Source organism: Grampus griseus (assembly GCF_964374135.1).
Source record: "Grampus griseus genome assembly, chromosome: 2".
In the NCBI taxonomy this organism is placed as follows: Eukaryota; Metazoa; Chordata; class Mammalia; order Artiodactyla; family Delphinidae; genus Grampus; species Grampus griseus.
The window spans coordinates 136,377,955-136,402,364 of NC_139018.1; the positions used below are offsets into that span (position 1 = coordinate 136,377,955).

The window sequence follows — 24,410 nt, forward strand, 5'->3', positions numbered from 1 at the left end:
TTACTCTATTAGGCAGAAATTTCATATTTCACCTCAGAACTGCATGTCTCGCAGTTAACATCATTTCACAGGAAGACTGCTCTTTTTTTCACTGACTATTTTATAGCATTTTTCTTATTATTTTTGCAGTGTCTAAGTAGGAAGGGATACATTAGGGTTACAGACCTTCTGGTAAAAGAGATCTCAAGCCTATGCCTAAGCTGACAATAAGTAACTTTATTGTGTGGGATTGGGCCCTGAATAATCTACCACAGTGCTCACTAACAGTATGATGAAGGTCTAAAAGAGTAAACAGTGAATGAACAAACGAATCAATGAATGAACCCAACAGGAACACACCTTGTTACCAAACTCAGGTTCGGCTGCTCACTGCTGGAAAGTCCATACTTGAGAGACAAGTGTTGGTAGGAAGGGAAAGGTTACTTTATTCAGGAGGCCAGCAACCTGGGGAGAAGGTGGACTTGTGTCCAAGAACCAACTCCTAACTGCCAATCAGCGGGCAAGAGCTTTTAAAGGGGAGTGTCAGGGGTGCACAGGCAGAGGGAGGGGGCCACGTGCAGAACAGCACAGTTGGCTCTAACAGTCATCTTGAAGTTGGGTCACATGTTAGTCTGATCAGTGTCATCTTGATTGTTTTAAGTACAGTTAGTCTTCAGTTCCAAGGTCAGTTTGTTCCCATTTCCTTGAGGCCAGTTGTTATGTCATGGCTACAGGTTGGTCATCATGTAGTTAACTTCTTCCACTGGGGGTTGGGGACAGGGTTTCAGTATCTACAAAACAGCTCACAGGATATGGCTCCGAATGTTATCTGTAGCCCTTGAGGAGGAACTAAGGGTTATTTACTTTGTTTAATGACTAAACTATTATTATTTTGTCTTGTTTGACTATTTTCCTTTGTTTTTGCATTTTCTTACTTCTCTGATTGAATTTTCTCTTTGGCTAAAGTTTCTCTATAGACAAGAGGCAGGCAGAGGACATGGGGGTGGTCTGTCCCAGGAAGACCCCACAGGGTCCTGCTCGGTTGCAATCCTACAGTGTTTCTATCAATGAAGAACCTAATACCTAAATTGACCATGAAAGGTATTGTTGTTGTTACACTTGGCTTCAGAGTCAGACAATTTTATGGGTTGAAATCCCAGGTCTGCTACTACCAACTGTGTGATTTTTGGCTGGATATGTGATTGCTCTATGCTCTAGTCTTGGTAGTAAAATGGAAATGTTAACACCATCGTTTATGCGGTTGTGATGAGAATTGGAGATAATACCTAGAAGGTTCTCAGCAAAATGCCTGATAGAAGATATTCAGTAGAAGCCTCACGTTTTACTCAGCAAATATTGATCAGTGTCTAATCAGTCCTGGAGTCTGAGTGAGGGGCCAGGCACAGACACATTCATAGGGTATAACCCCTTTCCCAAGAAGGTCACAGTTTATCTGAGTAGGGAAAGAACGAGCTGGTCCTACCTAAGGAACTTAGTTTGGAAACAAGGGAATGATTAATAAGGCTTCTCCTTTGAGGTGATCAAAGTGCTCTACATTGTCATTGCATGTAGGCTTTAAAATGTAATATTTACACATATATTTGTCCACACAATTATCATTGTTTTTTTAAAAACTCAACCTTTTATTATATGAGATAAAGAGAGTAAAAGGAGAATTAAAATGAGCTACATCTACAAGTGCTTTGTGGACTGGGATTTGTCTGCACAATCATTTAGTCAATGGCTAGAGGAATAGAGATAAGCAATTGTTTGTCTAGTCATCCTGAAAAATCATAATCTTGCTTCCATTTGATCAGAGCCTGCGGTCTTCAACATCATTAAATACTACATTTTTTATAAATAAGTTTGTGCAAGAGACTGGGAAAATCAGTGCAAAGCCCTTTCTATACTCTTGTATAGAAAATACAAAGTATTAGAGTGGATCCATTGTGTAATTGGGTGTGAAAATTACCTCTGAAGTTTCCGGGTATATATACTACCCAGTACTAAAAAGAGTGGCTGAAAAAAACAGGAATTTTCAAAGGAAATATTTACCATCCAATCCATGACTTTTGACCCCGTTAGCCAGATCAAGAATGTAGAAAGAGGCCAGAGTAGAAAGAGAGTTGATCTGGATAAAATCACATGGACTCCACCCCATTTCCCCTTACCTGCCTCAAGCCTGGAGGAGTAGCTTCATTGAGATCACTGGAATAGCCTGATATGTGACCCCTGGAGTTTGGGAGTCATAGTGCATTGGGGTTGTATTCCCATAATCTAGAGGAAAAGCAATATGCTGAATAACTGTATTTGATGGTGAGTCAGAGACCCAGTTAGGTTGGGATCATTTCTCTGGGCAAAGGATGCATGTGTGTTTCCTCAGAGATGAGTGGCTTGTGCAAGAGGGAGACACTCAGAGATGAGTGGCTTGTGCAAGAGGTAGACAGCAAAGGGCCACCTCAGGCCACATCCAGCTGAGCCATCCGGAATGGTAAAGAAACACCAGCCACCATGTGGGAAAGGAAATGCTCTCTAGGGACTGTGTAGCAGGCTCTCAAGCAGCCACCTGGAATGGAGAGCTATCTGTCAAGAAAGTGAGAAGACCCCCTGATAGGAAAATCCAAAGAACAGCAATTGTACATCTGCCCCCAGATGGCCTCCACATCAGAGGGTAACTGCACCCACCATATGAGGCTGGATCTTTCTCCTGTATGACCTTTCCTTGCGTCTAACACTGGAGGTACCCAAAATAGCAGTAAATGAGTTGGAAGGAAGCAATGCTCTGTACCTCCCTCTCCAAGTCCCAGCCTCATTCGAGTTTCCAATCCACTACCAACGTCGACTAGAAAAAGACTTGCCTTTGAATAAAGATTAAAATATCGATTTACATATTTCACAGAATATTTCTGATTTGAACTTCTATGGCATAAGAGCTAGAAGTCATGAGATCTACCTAGTTCATTGCATTCAATGAATAAATCTGGAGGAGGGTGTTTGGGATGTAATCCCAGTTATCGTGTGGATTCAATGAATGGGTTATGGTAACGTTCCTTTTGTACAAGCAGGCCAGGTTGGCAGTTTGTATTACACAGAAAGCAAAGGAGAATGTGTATAAAGACAGAAGGAAGTCAGGATTTTTCTTTTTGAATGAAGAAAATTCCTTGCCTCGTTTATTGCCAATCCCTCCTACCAACTCCTGCCCTCAAGAGGCTCAGAGAAAACCTGAAGATTTCCAGACTTCTGATTCTTTTTCCAGAATTGACCTGCTCTGTATCTCATTCCTGTCAGCCCCAGACCTCCACTGAATGGCCAAATAGCAGTGAGGCATTCATAAGCAATGTTAAGACTTGGTGTTATTTTATGTATGAATGGATATTATTTTAAAGTTATTAATAAGAGGCATCTGAGTAATTGTCAGATTAATGGAGATGATTTGAAGCAGGGAGACTTTTAGTTTTCTTAAAATAAGACCCTGCTGAAGTCCAGGACTCTGTGATCTAGTCCTGAAGGTGGTGGATGTGGTATATATCCTCAGCTACGTGCCTAGTATGTGTTCTCTCTCCTGAGTATGGCATCCACCGCCTTCTCTTTGGAATTTCAGCAGCACGCGCCTATCTCCTGCTACCTGCTGCTGCATCTTGAACCTGTAAGTCTCTCTGCCTGAGGACACATCCCAGTTCTTTTGCCATCAACGGGCTGTAACCTGAACACTCCCCCTCATGCAAGAACGAGATGGCTGTAGGAGTTTGGAGGCAGGAAGGAAGAAGACAAGACTGACAGGAAGAGTTCCATTAAAAATAAAACATTTCTGCCCGTTTGAAGTGAACAAAGTCTGCTAACATGTAGCCTGCTTGCTGGGATTTCCAGCTGTTCCCTCCTGAGCAGTTGGGTATCAAAGCCGCATGGGCCGACGGGAGGACTGTTTGCTCTGATGCCAGAGCAATTACAGCCTGATGGTGTTCAGCTCTGTTACTGTTTTTATTGCTCTTATTATTACTTCTCTGCTCATGGATTCTGAAGGCCTTTCTACACAGACGCGAACCCTGGGGAATCACAAAGCCACAGGCACACCGTTTGCAGTCACCGCTCGGCAGCTCTTGGATTGATGTGGTTTTAGCATCTTCCCTTTATCTGGTGAGCAGAACCAGAGTTGTTTAGACTTACACCCACAGGAAAGAGAGGATTCCCTGCAGAAAATGTCAGTCTCTACTCTAGGCAGTGAGCAGGATAGAAGGAGAGTGGCTTCTTAATTTTCATCTAAAAAGATCTCCAAGTATCAGTGGACTAGGCGCTTCCTGCCTGCCTCTGGGTCAAGAGGCATATTCAAGGCCAAACTGTCTGGGGCCTAGACTTGAAGCTTTGGACAACGAATTCTGTCAATGCTTTGCACACAGCAAAAAGAATTTTCTTGAAAAAATTTACCAAAGAAACAAATCTCTCCATGCATTCTCATTACGTACATGTTTTAAAAAAACAACATTTGCACATATCAGCTTTTCAAATATATTTGCAATTGGGTGGGTGTCATTTGCTGAAAAACAGAGTGAAGTTCTAGAAGGATGAAGACATAATCTTTTTTTTATTCCCTTAAGGTTAATTGTATTAATAATCCAATGCTGTCAATAAAATTTTCTTACTGATTTTTCAGTTAAAACATTCTAAAATTAACCATTATTTCTTAATTTACTGATTGACTCAATATGAGAGTTTTACACAGCAATCTCATTTCTTTTAAGCCCTAAATGATGATTTTTCTCTGCATTTGGTCAGGCTTCATTTGCTGAATTGAATATAAAGTTGTTATATTACTTTTGGTTATATGATATCTTTTGGATCATAACATCAACTTCTAGCCACATATAAATCTTCAGGCCCTAATGGATATTAATCCCTCTTCCTGCTTATATTGGTTTTCTCCATCAGTGCATACATGTCAATCCCAATCACCCAGTTCATCCCACCCCCCACCCCTACCCCGCTTTCCCCCCTTGGTGTCCATATGGTTGTTCTCTACTCTGTGTCTCTATTTCTGCCCTGCAAACCAGTTCATCTGTACCATTTTTTGAGATTCCACATATATGCGTTAATATATGATATTTGTTTTTCTCTTTCTGACTTACTTCACTCTGTATGACAGTCTCTAGGTCCATCCACGTCTCTACAAGTGTCCCAATTTCGTTCTTTTTTATGGCTGAGTAATATTCCATTGTATATGGGTACCACATCTTCTTTATCCATTCGTCTGTCAGTGGGCATTTAGGTTGCTTCCATGACCTGGCTATTGTAAATAGAGCTGCAGTGAACAATGGGGTTCATGTGTCTTTTTGAATTATGGTTTTCTCTGGGTATATATGCCCAGTAGTGGGATTGCTGGGTCATGTGGTAATTCTATTTTTAGTTTTTTAAGGAACCTCCATACTGTTCTCCATAGTGGCTATATCAATTTACATTCCCACCAACAGTGCAAGAGGGTTCCCTTTTCTCCACACCCTCTCCAGCATTTGTTGTTTGTAGATTTTCTGATGATGCCCATTCTAACCGGTGTGAAGTGGTACCTCACTGTAGTTTTGATTTGCATTTCTCTAGCATAAAGTATTTTTAAATTAAGGTATGCACATTTGTGTTTTAAAGCCATAATGCCATTGCACTCTGTTGGGGCCCAGGGAAGGCCACCCCAAAATATGACTCAATGGTTTATTGATTATTTTGAATTAGAGTAACTTGGGAAACACCCTGTGGAGGTAAAAAGATACTAAAAAACACTCTGATCCCCGTCTTTCTCCCTAAAAGCAGGAAATAAATCTCCCATGTGAAGGTATTTTCCCTATACCAGGAGTATAGAAAGCATCCTTATCACCAGAATTAGGGAATTCAAGGCTAAGAAAACTGTGTAAACAAACTTTGTTACGTCTTGATTAGTCTGATGCTCCAAGTAGAAGCACCTTTGTTTTCTTAAATCTTCACAAATAATTGTTTCTTTGTCTAAAAATGACACATAAACAGCCCATTTTGGTCACTTTCAGGGGTCCCATTTTCATGAGCCCTCTGTGAATACAAACTTTTTTTTTTTCCTCCTGTTAGTCTGTCTGTGTCAATTTAATCATTAGACCAACCAAAAGAACTCCAGAAGGGTAAGGAAGAAATTTCACCTCCCCCAAAACACATGATAGACAACACTATAGTGTAAACATAACTTTTTTTTTTTTTTTTTTAAAGGAGATGTTAGGGGTAGGAGTTTACTAATTTATTTATTTATTTTTGCTGTGTTGGGTCTTCGTTTCTGTGCAAGGGCTTTCTCTAGTTGGGGCAAGCAGGGGGCCACTCTTCACCGCGGTGCGCGGGCCTCTCACTATCGCGGCCTCTCCTGTTGCGGAGCACAGGCTCCAGACACGCAGGCTCAGTAGTTGTGGCTCACGGGCCTAGTTGCTCCGTGGCATGTGGGATCCTCCCAGACCAGGGCCCGAACCCGTGTCCCCTGCATTAGCAGGCAGATTCTCAACCACTGCGCCACCAGGGAAGCCCTAAACATAACTTTTATATGCACTGGGAAACAAAATAATTTGTATGATTCACTTTATCTTGATATTCACTTTTTTGCAGTGGTCTGAACTGGACCTGCAATATCTCTGAGGTGTTTCTGTACACCAGGAATATGATTCTTCTCTCTCAGTTCATTCGAAACTTTACTTATGTAGATGGATAAAAGCTCTAGCTTCTCTTGAATGCCAGTGCTCAATACTTTGCCTCTTTGTTTTTTATCCACATCAGATTGACCAGGTTAAATTGGAAGAAAATAAAGAAGAAAAAAAATGAAAATTGATCAAAGATGAGTGACATTTATATATGTATACGTACATACATTTTTAAAAATTAAAGTATAGTTGATTTACAAAGTTGTGTTATTTTCAGGTGTACAGCAAAGTGATTCAGTTATATATAACTAAATCACTTTATATATATATAATATTTTTTCAGATTCTTTTCCCTTATAGATTATTACAAGATAATGACTATAGTTCAGTGTACTATACCTACCTATACAGTAGGCCCTTGTTGGTTATCTATTTTATATGTAGTAGTATGTATCTGTTAATCCCAAACTCCTAATTTATCCTTTCTCCACCTTTCCCCTTTGGTAACTACAAGTTTGTTTTCTATTTCTGTGAGTCTATTTCTGTTTTGTAAGTAAGTTCAATTGTATCATTTAAAAAAATTCTATATATAAGTGATATCACATGGTATTTGTCTTTCTCTTTCTGACTTCCTTCACTTAGTATGACAGTCTCTAGGTCCATTCATGTTGCTGCAAATGGCAATATTTCATTCTTTTTTGGGACTGAGTAATATTCCGTTTTATATATATATATATATATATATATGTATGTATATATTTCACGTCTTCTTTATTCAGTCACCTGTCAATGGACATTTAGGTAGCTTCCAATGTCTTGGCTATTGTAAATAGTTCTTCCAAGAACACTGGGGTGCACGTATCTTTTCAAAATAGAGTTTCCTCCAGATATATGCCCAGGATTGGGATCACTGGATCATATGGTAACTCTATTTTTAGGTTTTAAGGACATACATACATTTATATGTTATGTATAAATGTGATTTATACAGATTTCTAGGCCCGTGTGTGTAATAGTGCATGTAGAAAAAAATGCCTGAAATTCACATTTATGGAGCATCTACTCTGTGCATCTGTATAGCACATGTGCACATTATATCTCATTTAATATTCATAGAAACACTTAAGTGATATATAATATTTTCTCATTTTAAGGAAGAACTTGAATTCAAAGATGTTACATAACTTGAACATGGTCATTGGGATAAGAAGTGGCAGAATTGAGATTCAGATCCCGGAGAGTTGACTCCCAAAATATTCCTTTTGCATTGTTCAAAGCCGAGGCCTTATTGGGGAGCTTATTCTGGAGCAGTACTACACAAACTGTCTGGTCCCTGAACTGTTGATTCATCGGTTGCTGCAAAGATATAGGAAACTTGTACCAGAATAGAAATAAGCACAATCACAGTGCTCCCTTCCTTGGAAAAAAACAATCAGATGAAATAAACATGTGTACTTAGTCACATGATTGATTTATATTCAGTCTCAGGTCTCTTATTTCATCACAGATAAGTGTTGACAAACGTTTCACAGGCAAACACTAATCTGGGGACCACACTTTGAGAAGTGCTGGACTTGAATATTGCTATGGTGCTCTTACCCTCCCAAAGCCACTGGCCATCCAACGTGACTAGTGAAGGCATGTCTGGTGGGCCACTCTCCTGGGAGAAGCTATATTTATGGAAAATTGGGAGCTGCAGTTTCATCTTAATGTTATTTCACCTTTTGAAAATAGTTTTGGTTTGTGTCCCATGCCCCTCACCAGACAGGGAGACTGGGTGTACTTGGACGGACTGGTGTGGAGCCTGGATACCTGGATAAGGGTTAGGATTGGTATTCCACTGTGTAGGGAATTGAAATACTTTCACATCTGTGCATTAATAGCCACTGCTTATGCCCTCCAGGTGAAACTCCCACCCACCCCTTCACTATTGTGTTCTCCCTCACTCCTCTTCCATATTCCTCCAGGACCATATCAAGATTCAGAAACCACAGGATACAAACCTGGCAAAGCAGAACTCTGCTCCATTGCTATGACCAGCATCTGTTCTGATTGGTCATTGTCTTTTTCAGACAAGTTTCTCAAAATATTGTATATAACTCTTAGACAGAGGCAGGGGACCTTCTCCCACCCTCCCCGCCAATCTGTGACACTAGAAGGAAAATTCAAAACTAGATCTCAGAGCACCTCTAGGGACCCAGGGCTAGAGAGATTGTTGCAGCTAGTCATCATAAGGTGGGCTAGGGCAGGTTTCAGGAACGAAGGGCAGAGCTAAGGGATCAAAGGGCCAGGGAAGATGAGTGCCAGGGATAGTGGGTGGAAATAGAGAAGGAAGGTGACAACCTAATTGCTTATGATTGGGCTTGTGCTTATTCCTGCTGAAAGGTAAGACTTATAGAGGCACATAACCTCTAAGAAAAGATGAACTCCAAATCTTTTATTAAACAGGAATGTGAAGTTTGAAGCCTTGTGTATTGACATGGACATTTGATTAGTGTCAGGGGAACATTTATTTTAAGCCCATTTCTACTGGCACTTAGCTACATAACCTTGTATAAGGCATTGTCAGTTTATGCATCTATAAAACAGAGAGTTAAGCTTGCTAAGATTCCTCTCTGCTCAAATTCTAGGCTGTCTAAGATACAGTCTCTGATTCATATTTACTCTCATATGCGTGGTCCAGAAAGACATGGAAAGGCAATCACAGAGGACTTAGCTGTCTGCTGTGTCATTCATGGCTTAAGCACACATTCACCAATAAAAGACCCACGGAAGGTCCAGCATAGAAATAAAGGACACATTTGAAATCCAGCCCACACCTTCAGCCCTGCTGTTTCCATGAATATAGGGCCTTTTTGCAGTTACTAAGGAAACAATTGTCAGTAATGGATTAGGAAGCTGGGGCTGAAAGGATGGATACAGAGGGGCTTTGTACACAGGAGCCCATCAGATGGAGTCTGGCAGAGACATCAACATGCTTCGCGATTGATTTGGTCTTCAGTGTGAAAGCATTAGATAAGCAAGGAAGCCGAGGAGCCCCGCCCACCGGCTTTCTCGCTTTCTTCTCTACCACCTATTAGAGTTCACAGATCTGCATGGCTGGATTGGCTCAGTTTTAACTTCTCTGCTGGGTGCATGTCAGGACAAAGGATGTACAAACTTAATTCATCTCACAACCTCTCCAAACTCATTTAAAACTCTAAAAGTCACTGTCTCTCAACTCACGCCGGCAGTTTGTAAAGATTCTGAAAATGTTTCTGGGGACAATACCAAGGGAGTAGATTTCTTGTTGCTATATTCTTACTAGACCTTAAGGTGTTTAACCCCAAAATGAAATTAGGCACAGGCTCAGTGACCTAAAGGAATTAAGGAGAATCTAGAGGATACCAGGTAATGTTTGTGAAGGAAGAAACAGGTACTCAAGAAAGTTGATGTGACTAACCAGCTTTATTCTTTGCCTTTTGTCCTAATTAAATATTTAAATTCAAATATTTGATTTAATTTTAACTTAACTAAGGAATTATTAAAATGAATTTTAATTTTACTTATAAATTTAAAATCACATATAAAATAATATTCATTCAGATATACTACTCTTTCCAGGCTTAGGTGCATTGCTTAAGGAAATATGAGTGAAAAAGCAATTACTAAGAATAAAGTAAGGAAAATGAACAAGGAAAAAAATTAAAGTGGGTACCCTCATCATCATGCATTTCTAACTACTTTTAACATTTTTGTACATGTAAATTGTTTAAAAATTTTTTAATAAAATTAGGATCACAATGGGTATACTACACTGTAGTGGATTTATAGCTTGTAATACTATATTGAATTAAATAATGCCATTTGCAGCAACATGGATGGACCTAGAGTTTATCATACTAAGTGAAGTAAGTCAGACAGTGAAATACGAATGTCCTATGATATCACTTATATGTGGAATCTTAAAAAATGATCAAATGAACTTATTTACAAAACAGAAACAGACTCACAGGCTTAGAGAACAAATTTATGCTTAACAAAGGGGAAAGGTTGTGAGAGGAGGGATAAATTAGGAGGTTGGGATTAACATACACACACTACTATATATAACATAGTTAATCAACAAGGACCTACCTTATAGCATAGGGAACTCTACTCAATACTCTGTAATACAGTAACCTATATGGGAAAAGAATCTGGAGAAAAATAGATGTATGTATATGTATAACTGATTCACTTTGCTGTACACCTGAAACTAACACAACATTGTAAATGAACTATACTCTAATATAAAATAAAAAATTAAAAAAAAAGAAATTAAAGCATTCCACAGATACTTAAAAAAATACTCTATTGTGAAATTATCACCATGGTGTTGTCTCTTCAAAGCACATCATAATATTAATATTCCATGATGTGAATATACTCAAGCTTATTTGACTAGTAATATACTGGTGCACATTTAGGACTTTCTTGTTCATCTTACGATTATTTTCTTAATAATGATTTCTGGAATTTGAATGAACTCCAAGAACTTAAACATTCTTAAGGCTTTTGAAATATATTTTCAAATTGTCCTTTGGAAATACTGCAACTATATGTACTTCATTGGTAACAGACTATGATAGTGCCTTTTTATAGCTTTGGACCAGCAGATCAGTACAATTTAGTGATCAAGGCTAAACCTGAATTGAGAAGCAAATCATGATATTTTATTGTTATAGTAATTTGCACTTTATATCAAGTGAGGTTATTTGTCCCTTTATTAAAATTATGTTTAGTTTGTTGTTTCACTTGTAATATTTTAGGCAATTTAGATATATTTATATTTTATTTATCCACTCACTAATATTTTCCTTTATGGTTTCTTCTTTGGGGATATGCATTGAAAGACCTCCTGGTCTGGAGATGGTAGAACATATAAATCTGTATTTTATTCTTTATTATTGCTTGATTTTCAAATATTTATATTTAACTCTTTAATCAAAATTAAATAATTTTATATTTGTGTTAAGAGTTTTACTTCAAATATTAACCAGTTGTTTTTGTTTTAGCTCTATCGTAATCCATTTCCTGGTGAATTGAAAGGCACTTTTATCATATGCAAACTTTCACATATTCCAAGGTTTTGGTGCTTTCTGCATTCTTCCCTTGATCTGCTGCCATATTTTGCATCAGTACCATAACAGCAAATTATTGTAAATGTGTAAGATCTTTTGCCTATTTGTAAAGGAAAACCCTCATTATTTTTACTCTTTATTCCAAAATTATTCTGGGATATTTTTGCCATGTATTCTTCTAAAGTGGATTTAGTTTGCCAAGTCTGAAAATCCCCATTGCTGTTTTGATTTCTACGCTTTCATAGACTGATATGAGGAGAACTGATATTGCATGCTATTGGTCACTGCTTTCCCAGAATTCGGCATACTTCTTCATTTATTTAAATTTTACCTGTTATCTCTTGGTAAAGTCCTGGGATTTATCATATAACCCTTAGAGTACTTACTATTAATTCCATTCCTAAATATTTTAGTGTTGTGTTGCTATTGTGAATGGAATTTTTATTATACTTAATTTATTTTGCTGGTTCATAGAAAGAAAATTGATTTTTGTATATTTAATTTGTTACCTGTCTACTTACTCAACTCTTGCCTTATATCTAATAGATTTTCTGTTTCAGTTGATTCCTTTGGTTTGTTTTAGTACATAATCAGTTTTCAAATAATAATGTGATTCCTTCTTTCCATATGTATGACTCATTTTTTCTTATCTTATTGAATTGTTTGGAACCTGCCAAATAATAGTAAATAACAGTAGTGAGAGTATACCATAGTTTTAGTAAGGATTGGGTATGCCAAGTATAATTTTGACTTTTGGTTTTATATAGGCATTTGATATTATTATTGATAATAATAAATACTTGTATAATGTGAAATGAGCCACATACTAAATTAAATTTTTATATATGTTACCTCACTGAATTATCTCAGCAGCTCCATGAGATAGATAGTGGTATTATTATTATTATTCCCACTCTACAGATAAGACAATTAGGCACTGATAGGTCAAATGATTTCCCTGATGGCCATACAGTTAGCACAGCACTGAGATTGAGGCCCTAGCAATCTGGGCTCCAGGCCTGTGTTTACACCTACCATGCCATGCTGCCCTCTCAGGTTTAGTAAGTGCCTTGTGGGCTCATATACTAAGACTTGTATTAGAAATGGATGCATACAGAAGGTCCTGGTTTTTTTGTTGTTGTTGTTCTCTTTTCTCTTCTGCCTTTTGATCTCTATGTGTTAACATTTCTGTTAGTAGATTTCCTAATAAAACCAACCCCATGTCATTCTTAGAAAAATACTCTCTAGACCATGCTGTATAATTAATTATTTGTCTTGCTGCTTTATTTATGTGCTATAATGATCAGTTTTTTGGTTTTAGGGTTATGCTAATATTTTCCCACTTTTTATTGAGTTATAATTGGCATATAACATTACATTAGTTTCAGCTGTACAACATAGTGATCTGATAAATGTATATATTGAGAAATGATCATCATGTTTTGTTAATATTCATCACCACACATAGTTACAACTTTTTTTGTGATGAGAACCTTTAAGATTTGCTACCTTAGCAACTTTCAAATATATGATACCGTATTATTAACTATAGTCGCTATGCTGCACATTACATCCCCAGGACTTATTTTACAGTTGTAAGTTTGTAACTTTTGACCACCTTCACCCATTTTGCCCAACTTCCACCCGCCCACCTGTAGCAACCACCAATATGTTCTCTGTATCAATGTTTGTTTTTTTCAGATTCCACATATAAGTAAGATCATACAGTATTTGTCTTTCTCTGATTTATTTCACTTAGCGTAATGCACTCAAGGTCTATCTATGTTGTTGCAAATGGCAGGATTTCCTTCTGTTTTGTGGTTGACTACTATCCTAATATATCTATATCTATACCTTTATCTATATCATATTTTCTTTATCAATTCGTTCATTGATAGATACTTAGGTTGTTTTCATGTATTGGTTATTATAAATAATAGGATTACAATAATATTTTAAAAGAAATTCTGAAATTTTCCTTCTCAATGTGTGGTCTGTGTTTAATTCTTCTCTTCCTTGGGTTTATCTTCCTAAGGCCCTCACACATAAACAACATTTTTCAGGCACAGTATTTTCTCCTCAATTCTGTACGTTGTTGCTTCATTGTCTTTGGTATTTAGTGGTGTGAGCAAATTTTACTATTTAATTTTGATTATTTATAGGGATCTTTATACTTTCTTTGTTCCTTTTCATTAATTATAACACATGTATTTGATGAGCTTGTTTGATCTGCAGTCTCAGATTTTTTTTTTAATGTAAGGAATTTCTTTCTTCTTTTCTTCATGCTTTTTTCTCTCTTTTTCTTTTTCTTGACTTCTGTTATGACTCCCATACTACCTAGTCTGAAAGTCCAAGAAAGTCCAAGATCAAGTGCCTGAATCTGTTCTACAGTTCTTATTTATATATTTAACTTGTCTTGTTTATCTAGTTTTCCATTGAGATATTGGAAAATTTCTCAAAGCTGTCCTATGCAAAATGAATTTTATTTTCTGCATCAGTTTGTTAATTCTTTCCAATGTCTTTTAACTTAGACATTGTACTTTCCGTCTCAATAGTACAATTTCTTCTGTGCTCTTATTCTCTCATCATGCCTTTTGCTACACTTTCACCAATGCAGTATACTCTTGATTCTTTCCAAGAATATAAACAAGAAATGTCCCAGATTTTTCTCATTTCTGGTAGTAAATGTACTTGTTTGATGTCCTTTGAGTGCCACCCTTTTCAACTGCAGTATTTCTACATAGGTGTAATGTCTTCCCTCTGTGTATGTTTATAGAGGGTGTTCAATGAAGCCTAGTTTTGTTAAAAAGATAGGCTTTGCCAGACATTGTTGTAGGTCTTTGGGGCAGATATTAATCCCTATCCACTTATAACTTGGGTTTTTGGACACAAAGAGAGGCCCATGCAAGATGTGAGGACTAATTGAAGACTTAATCACACAAAGCCAGAACCTCCAAAAATGACATTTGCAGTCAGTAAACTAGTGAAACCACAATCTGTGAAGCAAGTAAGTGGGTTTGCCTGACTGTCTTGGCCATTGCTTCGGGTAGAGCAGGAAAAAAATGGAAAAGTCTTTATTCATAATTTCTCAACACAAACCCTCCTTCAAGCAGATTTGGAGTCATATTTCAATGGTACAGTGTAGCCCAAAAGGCCTCAAGCCAAAACCTCAGCCTATAATGGTCCTTGATTTGTTGTCCCCAAGTGCCCAGGGGAGGAAAACACAAGTTCTTTCTGGAGGCAAGAGCATTAAAATCAATCCACAAAGACTTTCTTTGAATGAAAAGAAATATAAATTTAGAAATTTTGAAAAATCATAAAATATTTGAGCAAACAAGTCTACATTATTGACATTAAACAGAAAAATCAAACCAACAAATGATGCACGCAAAGACTATATTCAAGAATAATCAGGTAGAGAATATAAATAACTCTGTTTTTCGTGTTTTAGAGACAGTTTTTGAGATGGATGAGTTAAAGAGACGGTTCAATGAAGCTGGAGAGAGAATTATTAAAGTGGAATATTTATATAAAATATTCAGAATCACAGTGATAGAAATAAAAATATGAAAGTAGAGCTAAGAGTTATTGAGGAGATAGGGAATGGGGGTGATAAATTATTACAAGAGATAATGGGTGACACTTTTCTAGAACAAATGAAAGACACCAATCTTTAGTGTCACTGAATTACACATAAAAGAAATAAATCTAAATATACTTCAGAATATAAAAGATAAAGAGAAGATCTTACAACTGCTAAATGGAATTACAATAGTTCATTGGCATACTGCATATAGCTTTTTAAACATTTTTCTAGGGAGCAATAACTTTAAAAAGTATTTCTTACATGGATGTTTTATTGATATTATAGAGCCCCCTCCCCCAAATGTTTGTGTAATATTGGCAAATCTTAGCAATGGTGTCTGAAAGTGTATGTGAGGGTTTTTTTTTTTAATGGCTTTTTTTAAACTTTTTATTTTATATTGGAGTGTAGCTGATTAACAATGTTGTGTTAGTTTCAGGTGTACAGCAAAGTGATCCAGTTACACATATTCATGTATTTGTTCTTTTTCAAATTCTTTTCCCATTTAAGCTGTAACATAATATTGAGCAAAGTTCCCTGTGCTATACAGTAGGTCCTTGTTGATTATCTATTTTAAATATAGCAGTGTGTGCATGTCAATCCCAAACTCCCAATCTATCCCTTCCCCTGGTAAAATAAAATATGAAATGCTTCACATATTTGCGTGTCATCCTTGTGCAGAGACCATGCTAATCTTCTCTGTATTGTTCCAATTTTAGTATATGTGCTGCCAAAGCGAGCATGAGGAATTTTCATTTCTAAGTCTTCACCAGAAATCACATCATTATGTGCTTTGGATTTTGCTTTTCACACCTATCATTAAATCATAAACATATTCCATATTGTTAAATTGTTGTATAATTATCATTTAGTGACTTCATTATATGTCATAAAATTTATTCCATTATAATTTCCTTAGTCATTTTTTCCTTATTAGATATTTAGACTTTTATTTCTCTCAAATTTTAATTATTATATATAACCTTGATATAATATACAGTTTGTACATATGGCTTCACTTTTATTTAGAATCAGTTCCTTAGGAAAAGTTCCCAGAAGTGATATTATCATGTCACATAGTCATGTATTTGGATATGTGCCAGCTTTTATCATGAGTCAGCACTAAATATTACAAATCTGAATATATATATCTACCAATATGCTGGGTGTAAGAGGCATTTTTATTTAGGTAATAAGAACATTTTTCCACGTTTGTTTTTAAATTATTTTTCCTCTTTTGCTCACCAGTTATCAGTATTCATGCTTTATAAACTTATCTTTTGTGGATTCTGTGTATGTCTTACCAATATGTAATTTTCTGCAATAACATAAATATTAAAATAAGTAATTTTCTATAATAATACAAATATTCTTCCTATATTAATATTTAAAAATTAAGTGAGAATGAGGTTGGTAGGCAACTTTGGGTTCAGATGTACTTATAAATTTGACTTATTTTGGGGTAGATTATCAAGAAAAGTTAATGTGTGTGTATATATATATAAAGAATTGTGCTAGTGAGTTTTGCTTACCAATGTGATGAAAAGATAGGCACCTGTACTTTCTGGCAGCATTGGTAACTGAATATTGATATGACAGACATTGTTGGCTCACCCAACGCTTGTTTCTAACACTCTTCTGTCTTACGTGTCTTTATTAAAGAGGATGAACAAACTAAAATATTCATTTACCAGACCATTGTAGAGCTGGAGTTTGCTTTATTATAATACACAGTTCTGGCCAATAAAGTGTAAGCAAGAGTATGCTGTCACCTCCTCCCCCCCACTTTCTCTTTCTCCCTCCTTGAATGATGATGTGCTGGCTGGAGCTACAGCAGCCATCTTGTAGTCATGTTGAGAAAACCAGGAGAATGGCAGATAAAGTGACCCTGATTTTGTTAAGACACTGAAATAATGCCACGAACTTCATACCCACCAAAACTTATAATATGCAGAAAATAAAGCTCTATTTATGTTTAAGCCACTATAGTCAGGCTTTCTGTCATCGGCTGTGACAAGCAAAGCCGAATTAACAAAACTAAGCTGGGGGAGAGGAAAATTGGGTCTCTGTTTTATTAAGATGCACTTTTAAACTAACCCAAAGCCTTGCTGCTATGAGTACATGGTAAGTGACCAAAGTATATAACAGAATTTCTAAATTTTATCCACCTGTTTCCCCAAACATATCTAGGGAGTGAATGCACCTCCTGGAGCAAAAATAAAATAAGAATTTAAAAAATGCTCATGACCTTTAACAATGGGAGAACATAATTTAAAGGCATTCCTCTATTCGTTACTCAGAGAAATGAAGTTTCACTTAACAAATATAATAAATATCCAAGAGACACTCCGTCCATGCCTTTCTATACCCACCCATTTATAACCATTACTTATCCATTTTTAATATATGGACGACATGCCATATGACAGGCTATGTATTCCATGCCAGGGATGTAAAAAAACAGATACTGCTCAGTCCTTGCCTTTGAGGATTTCACTCCAGGCTGGGTGTGGGAGGTAAGAGGAGGCCGTTTGGATAAACAAATGTTTTTTTTTGTTTTTTTTGTTTTTTGTTTTTGCGGTACGCGGGCCTCTCACTGTTGTGGCCTCTCCCGTTGTGAAGCACAGGCTCCGGACGCGCAGGCTCAGCGGCCATAGCTCACGGGCCCAGCCGCTCCGCGGCATGTGGGATCCTCCCGGACCGGGGCACGAGCCCGTGTCCCCTGCATCAGCAGGTGGACTCTCAACCACTTAGCCACCAGGGAAGCTCCTGGATAAACAAATGTTTTTGATACTGTGTGAGAGTAAAAAGTATAGAGTACTCAAGTGAGATTGATAGTAGAGGGTGAAATAGAGTAAGTGTTACCCAAGACCCCACAGCCAATAAATGGTATAAGTTCCATGATTCAAGGTCTTCTAGAATAGTCATTTTATAATACCAACCATTGGCTGAAATAAACAGACCAATATCGGAGATATGGGACTATTTTTGCATTATGAAAACACTATCATTTTGTCTGCTGTTGTACAGAAGTTGACTTGTATGAAGAAATTGCCCCTGACCTGGCAATATGGTGCATGCTGTGAGATTTATTTCCGCCAGGACTCTTCCTTCTTTTGGACTGTTGTCTGTTCAGCTGGATGCTGGGGTAACACATGTAAGAGGAGGCCTCCTGCTTCTGACTGAGGAGGAGGGTGTGACCAAGACAGCCCTTCCAGAATGAAGAAAAGCAGCCAGGAAAATGGGCAGAGGAAAAGTATCAGCCCTCAGAGCTGTGGCACATGGAAAGAGACTGAGATTTTTCTCTCTCTGTAAAAAGTGCTCTTTTCCATTGACCTAAGGAAAATAACTTGTTAAACACGTCTTTCCCTTCCCACTGCCGTTGTTTATGGAACAACAGACTTCACTTAACTCTGAAGTAATGTCTCCTTTCTTCAGGAAAACAGGTGTCCAAACATGCAGCAAATCACATTTTTAAACAGCTAAAACAAGCTGGGACAAAGTGAGAGAGTGGCATGGACATATATACACTACCAAACGTAAAATAGATAGCTAGTGGGAAGCAGCCGCATAGCACAGGGAGATCAGCTTGGTGCTTTGTGACCACCTAGAGGGTTGGGATAGGGAGGGTGGGAGGGAGGGAGACGGAAGAGGGAAGAGATATGGGAACATATGTATATGTATAACTGACTCACTTTGTTATAAAGCAGAAACTAACACACCATTGTAAAGCAATAATACTCCAATAAAGATGTTAAAAAACAAAAAATAAATTAAAAAAATAAAATAAACTTGAGGACCTTACACATTTCTTTATTCTTTTACCTAGAAATTCTTTCGTGATGCTTACAATTTCCTGGCTTGGAACTTTTTTTGCCTTGGGATACTTTTGGCCAGTCTTTTCAAATTTTTACTATCACATCCCTGTCTTCTTGATCACTGTTCTTTGGATGGAAAATCTGTTTCTTAAAATATAATATTCAACAATTGATTCTTTTTCATTTAAGTCAAATGTACTTTATAAACATGAAGACCTCAGGACCACATTGAATTCTGTCATATTAAATATCTTTATAGGATGAATAAAAGAAAAATTGAGCTATTACTGATCAATATTGGGGGACTTTGAAATATTCCTATCATGACTTATCTAAGTATATGGAGGGAAGAATTATAATCCCTTTTATGAATGAGAAAATCAAGGCAAATGTTCATATATCTAAGATCACACAGTCAGAAAATAGTAAAATCAGGATTCAAATCCAATTTTTATCTAACTTCAAAAACCATGCACTTTCTACCTCACCATGTAATAGGGTTCCTCCTAGACTACATAAAGCTGTTTGTTGAGTAGTTAAGTCAGAAGTGATTTATGAGGCTCTATTATGTACTAGCTGGCAGGGCATGGATAAAGTATCAGTTCTATGGGTCTAAATCTCCTTCTCTGTGGAATGGATACAGTAACAATATCTACCTCATAGGACTTTGTTAAGGATTCACTGAGTTAATGCATGTAAAAGGGCTCAGAACAGTACTGGACATAGTAAATGCTCAATAAAGTTGTTTGTTCATTGTTATTATTATCTGTTAACTTCGTGAATAATAGCATAGCATGAATGTCATGGCTTTGCTTTCATGTGTTATCTTAGTACAGCTGAATAGGTGGTTCTAAATAAATGGTAAATGAGTTTGTTTTTTTAAGTTCTTAGTGTTTGTATGTGAGAGATCTCCCTCATTCTTCTCCGTTGGTTGGCAAATTTATGGGAGAAAAAGGGTATCTCTTAGTAATATTGTTTACAGACTTTGGTTTCAGCTGTGAAACCCTTTTGTAAAATACAGATAGAAGCACTGCTGCTTTATCTAAAGTCGGGGGAAGTGACTCCTGGATCTCCACGTACACCTCCTGCCCTCCAGTACCCCTACCCGGTCATTGCTGTCTTGGGAGTAATTCTGGGAAATCCTGAAGGTTGATGTAATGCAGACTGAGAACCACTAAGCCACAAATCCCAAAACAAAACACATTGGGCAGTGACTGATAAATACTATTAATTCTTAATTTCTGTGATAGGCCTATGTCCAGGTGTCCTTCCTCTTAATCTCAGATTGTCTTCACTCGGTTTCCATCCTATACTCACTGTTGAGTGCTTTGTTTAACTGACAGGGTCTACAGTTTGGTACCAGTGAACTGGAGGAGATGGGATCTATGTTCTGCTTGGGCCTCCTCATCTTGGAACTCAAATCTGTAAGCTGCAGCCATCAGCTGCTGACCTGTGCAGCAGGTCTACTGAATGCTGAGGAGTCATCTCTGGACCACCACCTCCAGCGGTAAGTTGCTCACTATTTGAACCTTTGTGTTTCCATTGGAGAGTATCTGGGAAGTGAAAGTCACACAGACCTATGGGTCTTTGACAGAGAGAAAATATGGAGAAGGTGCCAGATCAAGGTAGGGTAGTAGTGCTCCATTGGAACCAGACTCGGGGCATCCTTACTTCCTGCTGAAGACAAGGAGGATGTTGCTTACTTGTACATAAATGCACATATAAAGCTACATACATTTATAAATATGTATTTTTATTAAGTTTTGCTCATGGCAAAGAAGATGCAGCTTAGCGACACACGTGCACATTTACCTATGCTTATGTTTGCCAGTTATGTGTTTATAACTGATTTGTGTTATGTGTTTATAACTGTTTATACTGATGTCACTTTGGAGTCATTAGCTAAAATCTGGCAATCTCGCTGCTAATATCCAGGCACTTGGGGACAAGAAATGTTTTAATCTTCCCATTCTTAAAAAGCAGTGTTCTGTCTCAGAATACATGATGGTGATGAATACGCCGGCCCAGAGAAACTGACTCACAGCCATGGCAGGGAAAGGATGGATCTCTGAGAACAGTGAGGATCTTTAAAGAGTCAGGAGAGGGAGAACTGTTATCCGCAGAAGCCCTTTTGATGCCCTGTACTGTAGACAAGTTGTATTCGGGGGCAAGAAGGGAAGATAGAAAGGCAATGGGAGAGAAGAGAGATCAGGAAACGTCAGAGGAGTCAAAGAACGCTAAGTCATTGCCCACGTTTTGAGCAAAGCATTGGAGCGGGGGATTGAGCTGTTGGGTGAGGGAGTGCCTGCCGGTAGATGAGGAAACATCTTGTCATGCACTTCATGTCCCAAGGCAGAGAGAAAACCGCTAATACTGGGGCCTCCTATTTCTAGCTCATTTTCGTTAATTTTCCTCCTGCCACTGTTAGGCTGCCTTTCCAGTGTGACTTCTCACCAAATGGCCAATCAAGCCTAGAAAGATCTAGCAGTGTAAATTAATACTGCTTTGGAAGGCACTGGTTTCTCTGAGACTTAATTACCTAAGTGCAATATTTAACTTGCTCATCACACGATGCTATAGATCACAGACTATGGAGACTTAAGTAAATCCAGACTTCTTCCCTCCCTAAAGTCACTGTGCCAATTTCGTTTTGACATCACAACCACTTCCGTGTGCCCCAGCTCCTTCAACACCCCTCCGAGCCCGAAGGCTTGGTGTGCTTGGCATCGTGGTTGGTGTTTCAGCTTCTCCCTCTGACAGCAAGCGCTTCCATCTGCCAGGATATATATTTCAACTTGTCTTTTCATCTTTGCCTTTGCTAAGCTATCCTGGGTGCAGGCATGCCTGCGTTTTCTTTCTTTCCATCTCCCCCCCTCCCCCTCTGCTGCTCATTGAGGGAAGACTGAGCAGACCTGGCATTGCTTGCTTTCCCTGAATTGATTGTGCCCGTCTGTTTGATCCAATGCAGTGAGGATTAGTTGCCTGTAAACTGGAACAAGAAGAAATCTATCAAAGAAGTGCCTTTTCTAATTCAAGCCTAAAGAATTTGGTGTCAGGCTCCAACTGCAGTGGCCGCTGTGTGGGTTATCATAAGAACATAGTATTACCTGCCCTCCATGCCATCCCACACAACTGACTAGTAATTTTTCAGTTACAACCAGTCCGAGAATACTGAAGGTTGAAGTCTTCCCGTGACCTCTGACCCTTCTTAGGCTGGTACGGCTTCTTAAGGGCAGGATACCTACAAAGGGTGTGATTAATCTGTGTGTTTTGAAAAGAGTTCAGTTAAATTTGAGAGGCGTGGAGCTTGGTGGAGAGCAGCAGGGTGAAAACTGCCTATTTCACCCAAACGTTTGTATCATAATATATTTTTCTACTCATGGAGGCAGGTGATCCAAACAAATCATGCTTCCTGCCCAAAGGACCTGAGAACTAATGGTTGAGAGGGAAATTACGCTGAAAATGTCCTGACCCAGAAAATATTCCTGCCAGTAAGTGTATAATCATTAAAGGCTGGCAGAGGGAAACTTAATAAAATGATATTGGTTTGAAACCAGCAGCAAGCTGTTTGAGTACCTTTGATTCGTTTCTGATGAATGGAACTAAATCATGAGATATAATAATCAGCAGAGTGAATCCTAAGAATTGTGTTAGCAACAGGGGTTCTTACTATAATACAAAGGGTGTAACTAATGTTTGTCAGTACAACTCTCCATAAGCTTTAAAGAGGAGACCTATGCTACCCTCCCGCCGACTCCTGCCTCTTTTCCTTGGGCGTGTGGCCTTTATTTGACATAACAGGGTTATATACTTGAGGAAAGTTCTCTTTTCTTGCAGAGAAGGAGATACTAGAGAAAAAAAGGGGGCTCTGACCTGAAAGTCTGCCTTAAAGAAATGCGAGCACATGTTATTTTGAGGGTCCCTCTGACAACATTAACCCCTGGGAGTGATCTGCTGGGAAGATAAAGGCTGGCTGTACGCCGTGGACATCATGTTTTTTGACAATAGGTTTTATGCCTCACTTACCACAAAAACAATTAGAGTGTAGTCAGCATCCACAGAGCAACTTACCGTTTTTCATGAGCAGAGAAAGGGCAGAATGGTGGTTGTTTGCCCAGTGGCTGAAGCTGAAAATGAAGTACATGCACTCTTTGTTTTGGTTTTTCTTCTATAGCTCTCTTCTTCCCAGTTGCTCATTTAAGAAATGTCTGCAGACTCATTAAGGCATCTTTAGATCTTCTTGCCGTTCCTCTTTCTTTCTCCTTCCTGTCAGTCTCATCCCTGGAAATAATTGTGTGTGCACTACAGGAATGCTAAGCTGCTTCTTCAGGAGGGGCCGTTTATCCATTGTGACAGGTCTTTTGCAAAGTCATTTAACAGTTTTGCCGAGTCAGCCACCTTTCATCTTGATTTGTATCCCTCCAGTGCCTTTCCACTCTTCAGCTCTGCTCCCCTCTCTCCATTTGTCCTTCCATTAATAACAACAGAAAGCTCAGAGTTTCCGACCTGAGCCTTAGCAATAGCTTAATATCTCGCCTATTCTCCCAAATTACAGTCCTATTGCCTTAACCGGGGCTTCCCTTGGCATCAAGATAAATTAGTTTAATCCTCTCTTCAGTTTGATGAAACAACACGGAAAAAATAAAAATCTTTCATAGACTTTAGAAAACCTAATTAGGCTTTTTAATAATTAAAGACACTTGGTTTTCATTTAAAACATATACACTTTTGTCTTTCTGAATAAGAAAATATAATTTGGAAATCAAACAACAAAAACACATCCCTACTCCTGTCTTCAGTCACACACCATCCATCTACCTGTGGATAACCATTGTCAGCATTTTGGTGAAATTAGATTACTTTTTCACCTATGAATAAAAGGATTAAAAAACCCTCAACAACCATGTATAGGAGTTCCTTTCCTTGAAACTTTATAAACACATTTTTCAAAATAGACTTTACTTCTAGAGAAGTTTTAGCTCTCAACAAGATTGAGAGGAAGGTAGAGATTTTCCATATACACCCTGCTCCCACACATGCATAGCCTTCCCCATTATCAATATCCTCTGCTAGACTGGTAGATTTGTGACAATTGATGGACTGACATTGACACATCATTCTTACCTAAAGTCCAGAGTTTACATTAGGTTTCACTCATGGTGTTATACATTTAATGGGTTTGGACAAATGTAAAATGACGTGTATCCATCATTATAGTCTCATACGGAGTAGTTCCACTGCCCTAAAAATCCTCTGCCTTTATTCATCACTTCCTCTCTGCTAACCTCTGTTAACC

General features: G+C 38.0%; 1 protein-coding gene across 3 annotated transcripts in view; it reads left to right on the forward strand.

Annotated features, from left to right (window-relative positions):
- The window catches only part of AGBL1 (AGBL carboxypeptidase 1), a 775,280-nt gene that overhangs the window by 553,179 nt on the left and 197,691 nt on the right, over window positions 1–24,410 (forward strand). For all 3 annotated transcript variants that reach the window (XM_082681486.1, XM_082681485.1, XM_082681484.1), the window contains exon 22: window positions 20,458–20,621. In XM_082681486.1, coding sequence (XP_082537612.1) covers window positions 20,458–20,621 — 164 coding nt within the window. The remainder of the gene's footprint in view (window positions 1–20,457; window positions 20,622–24,410) is intronic.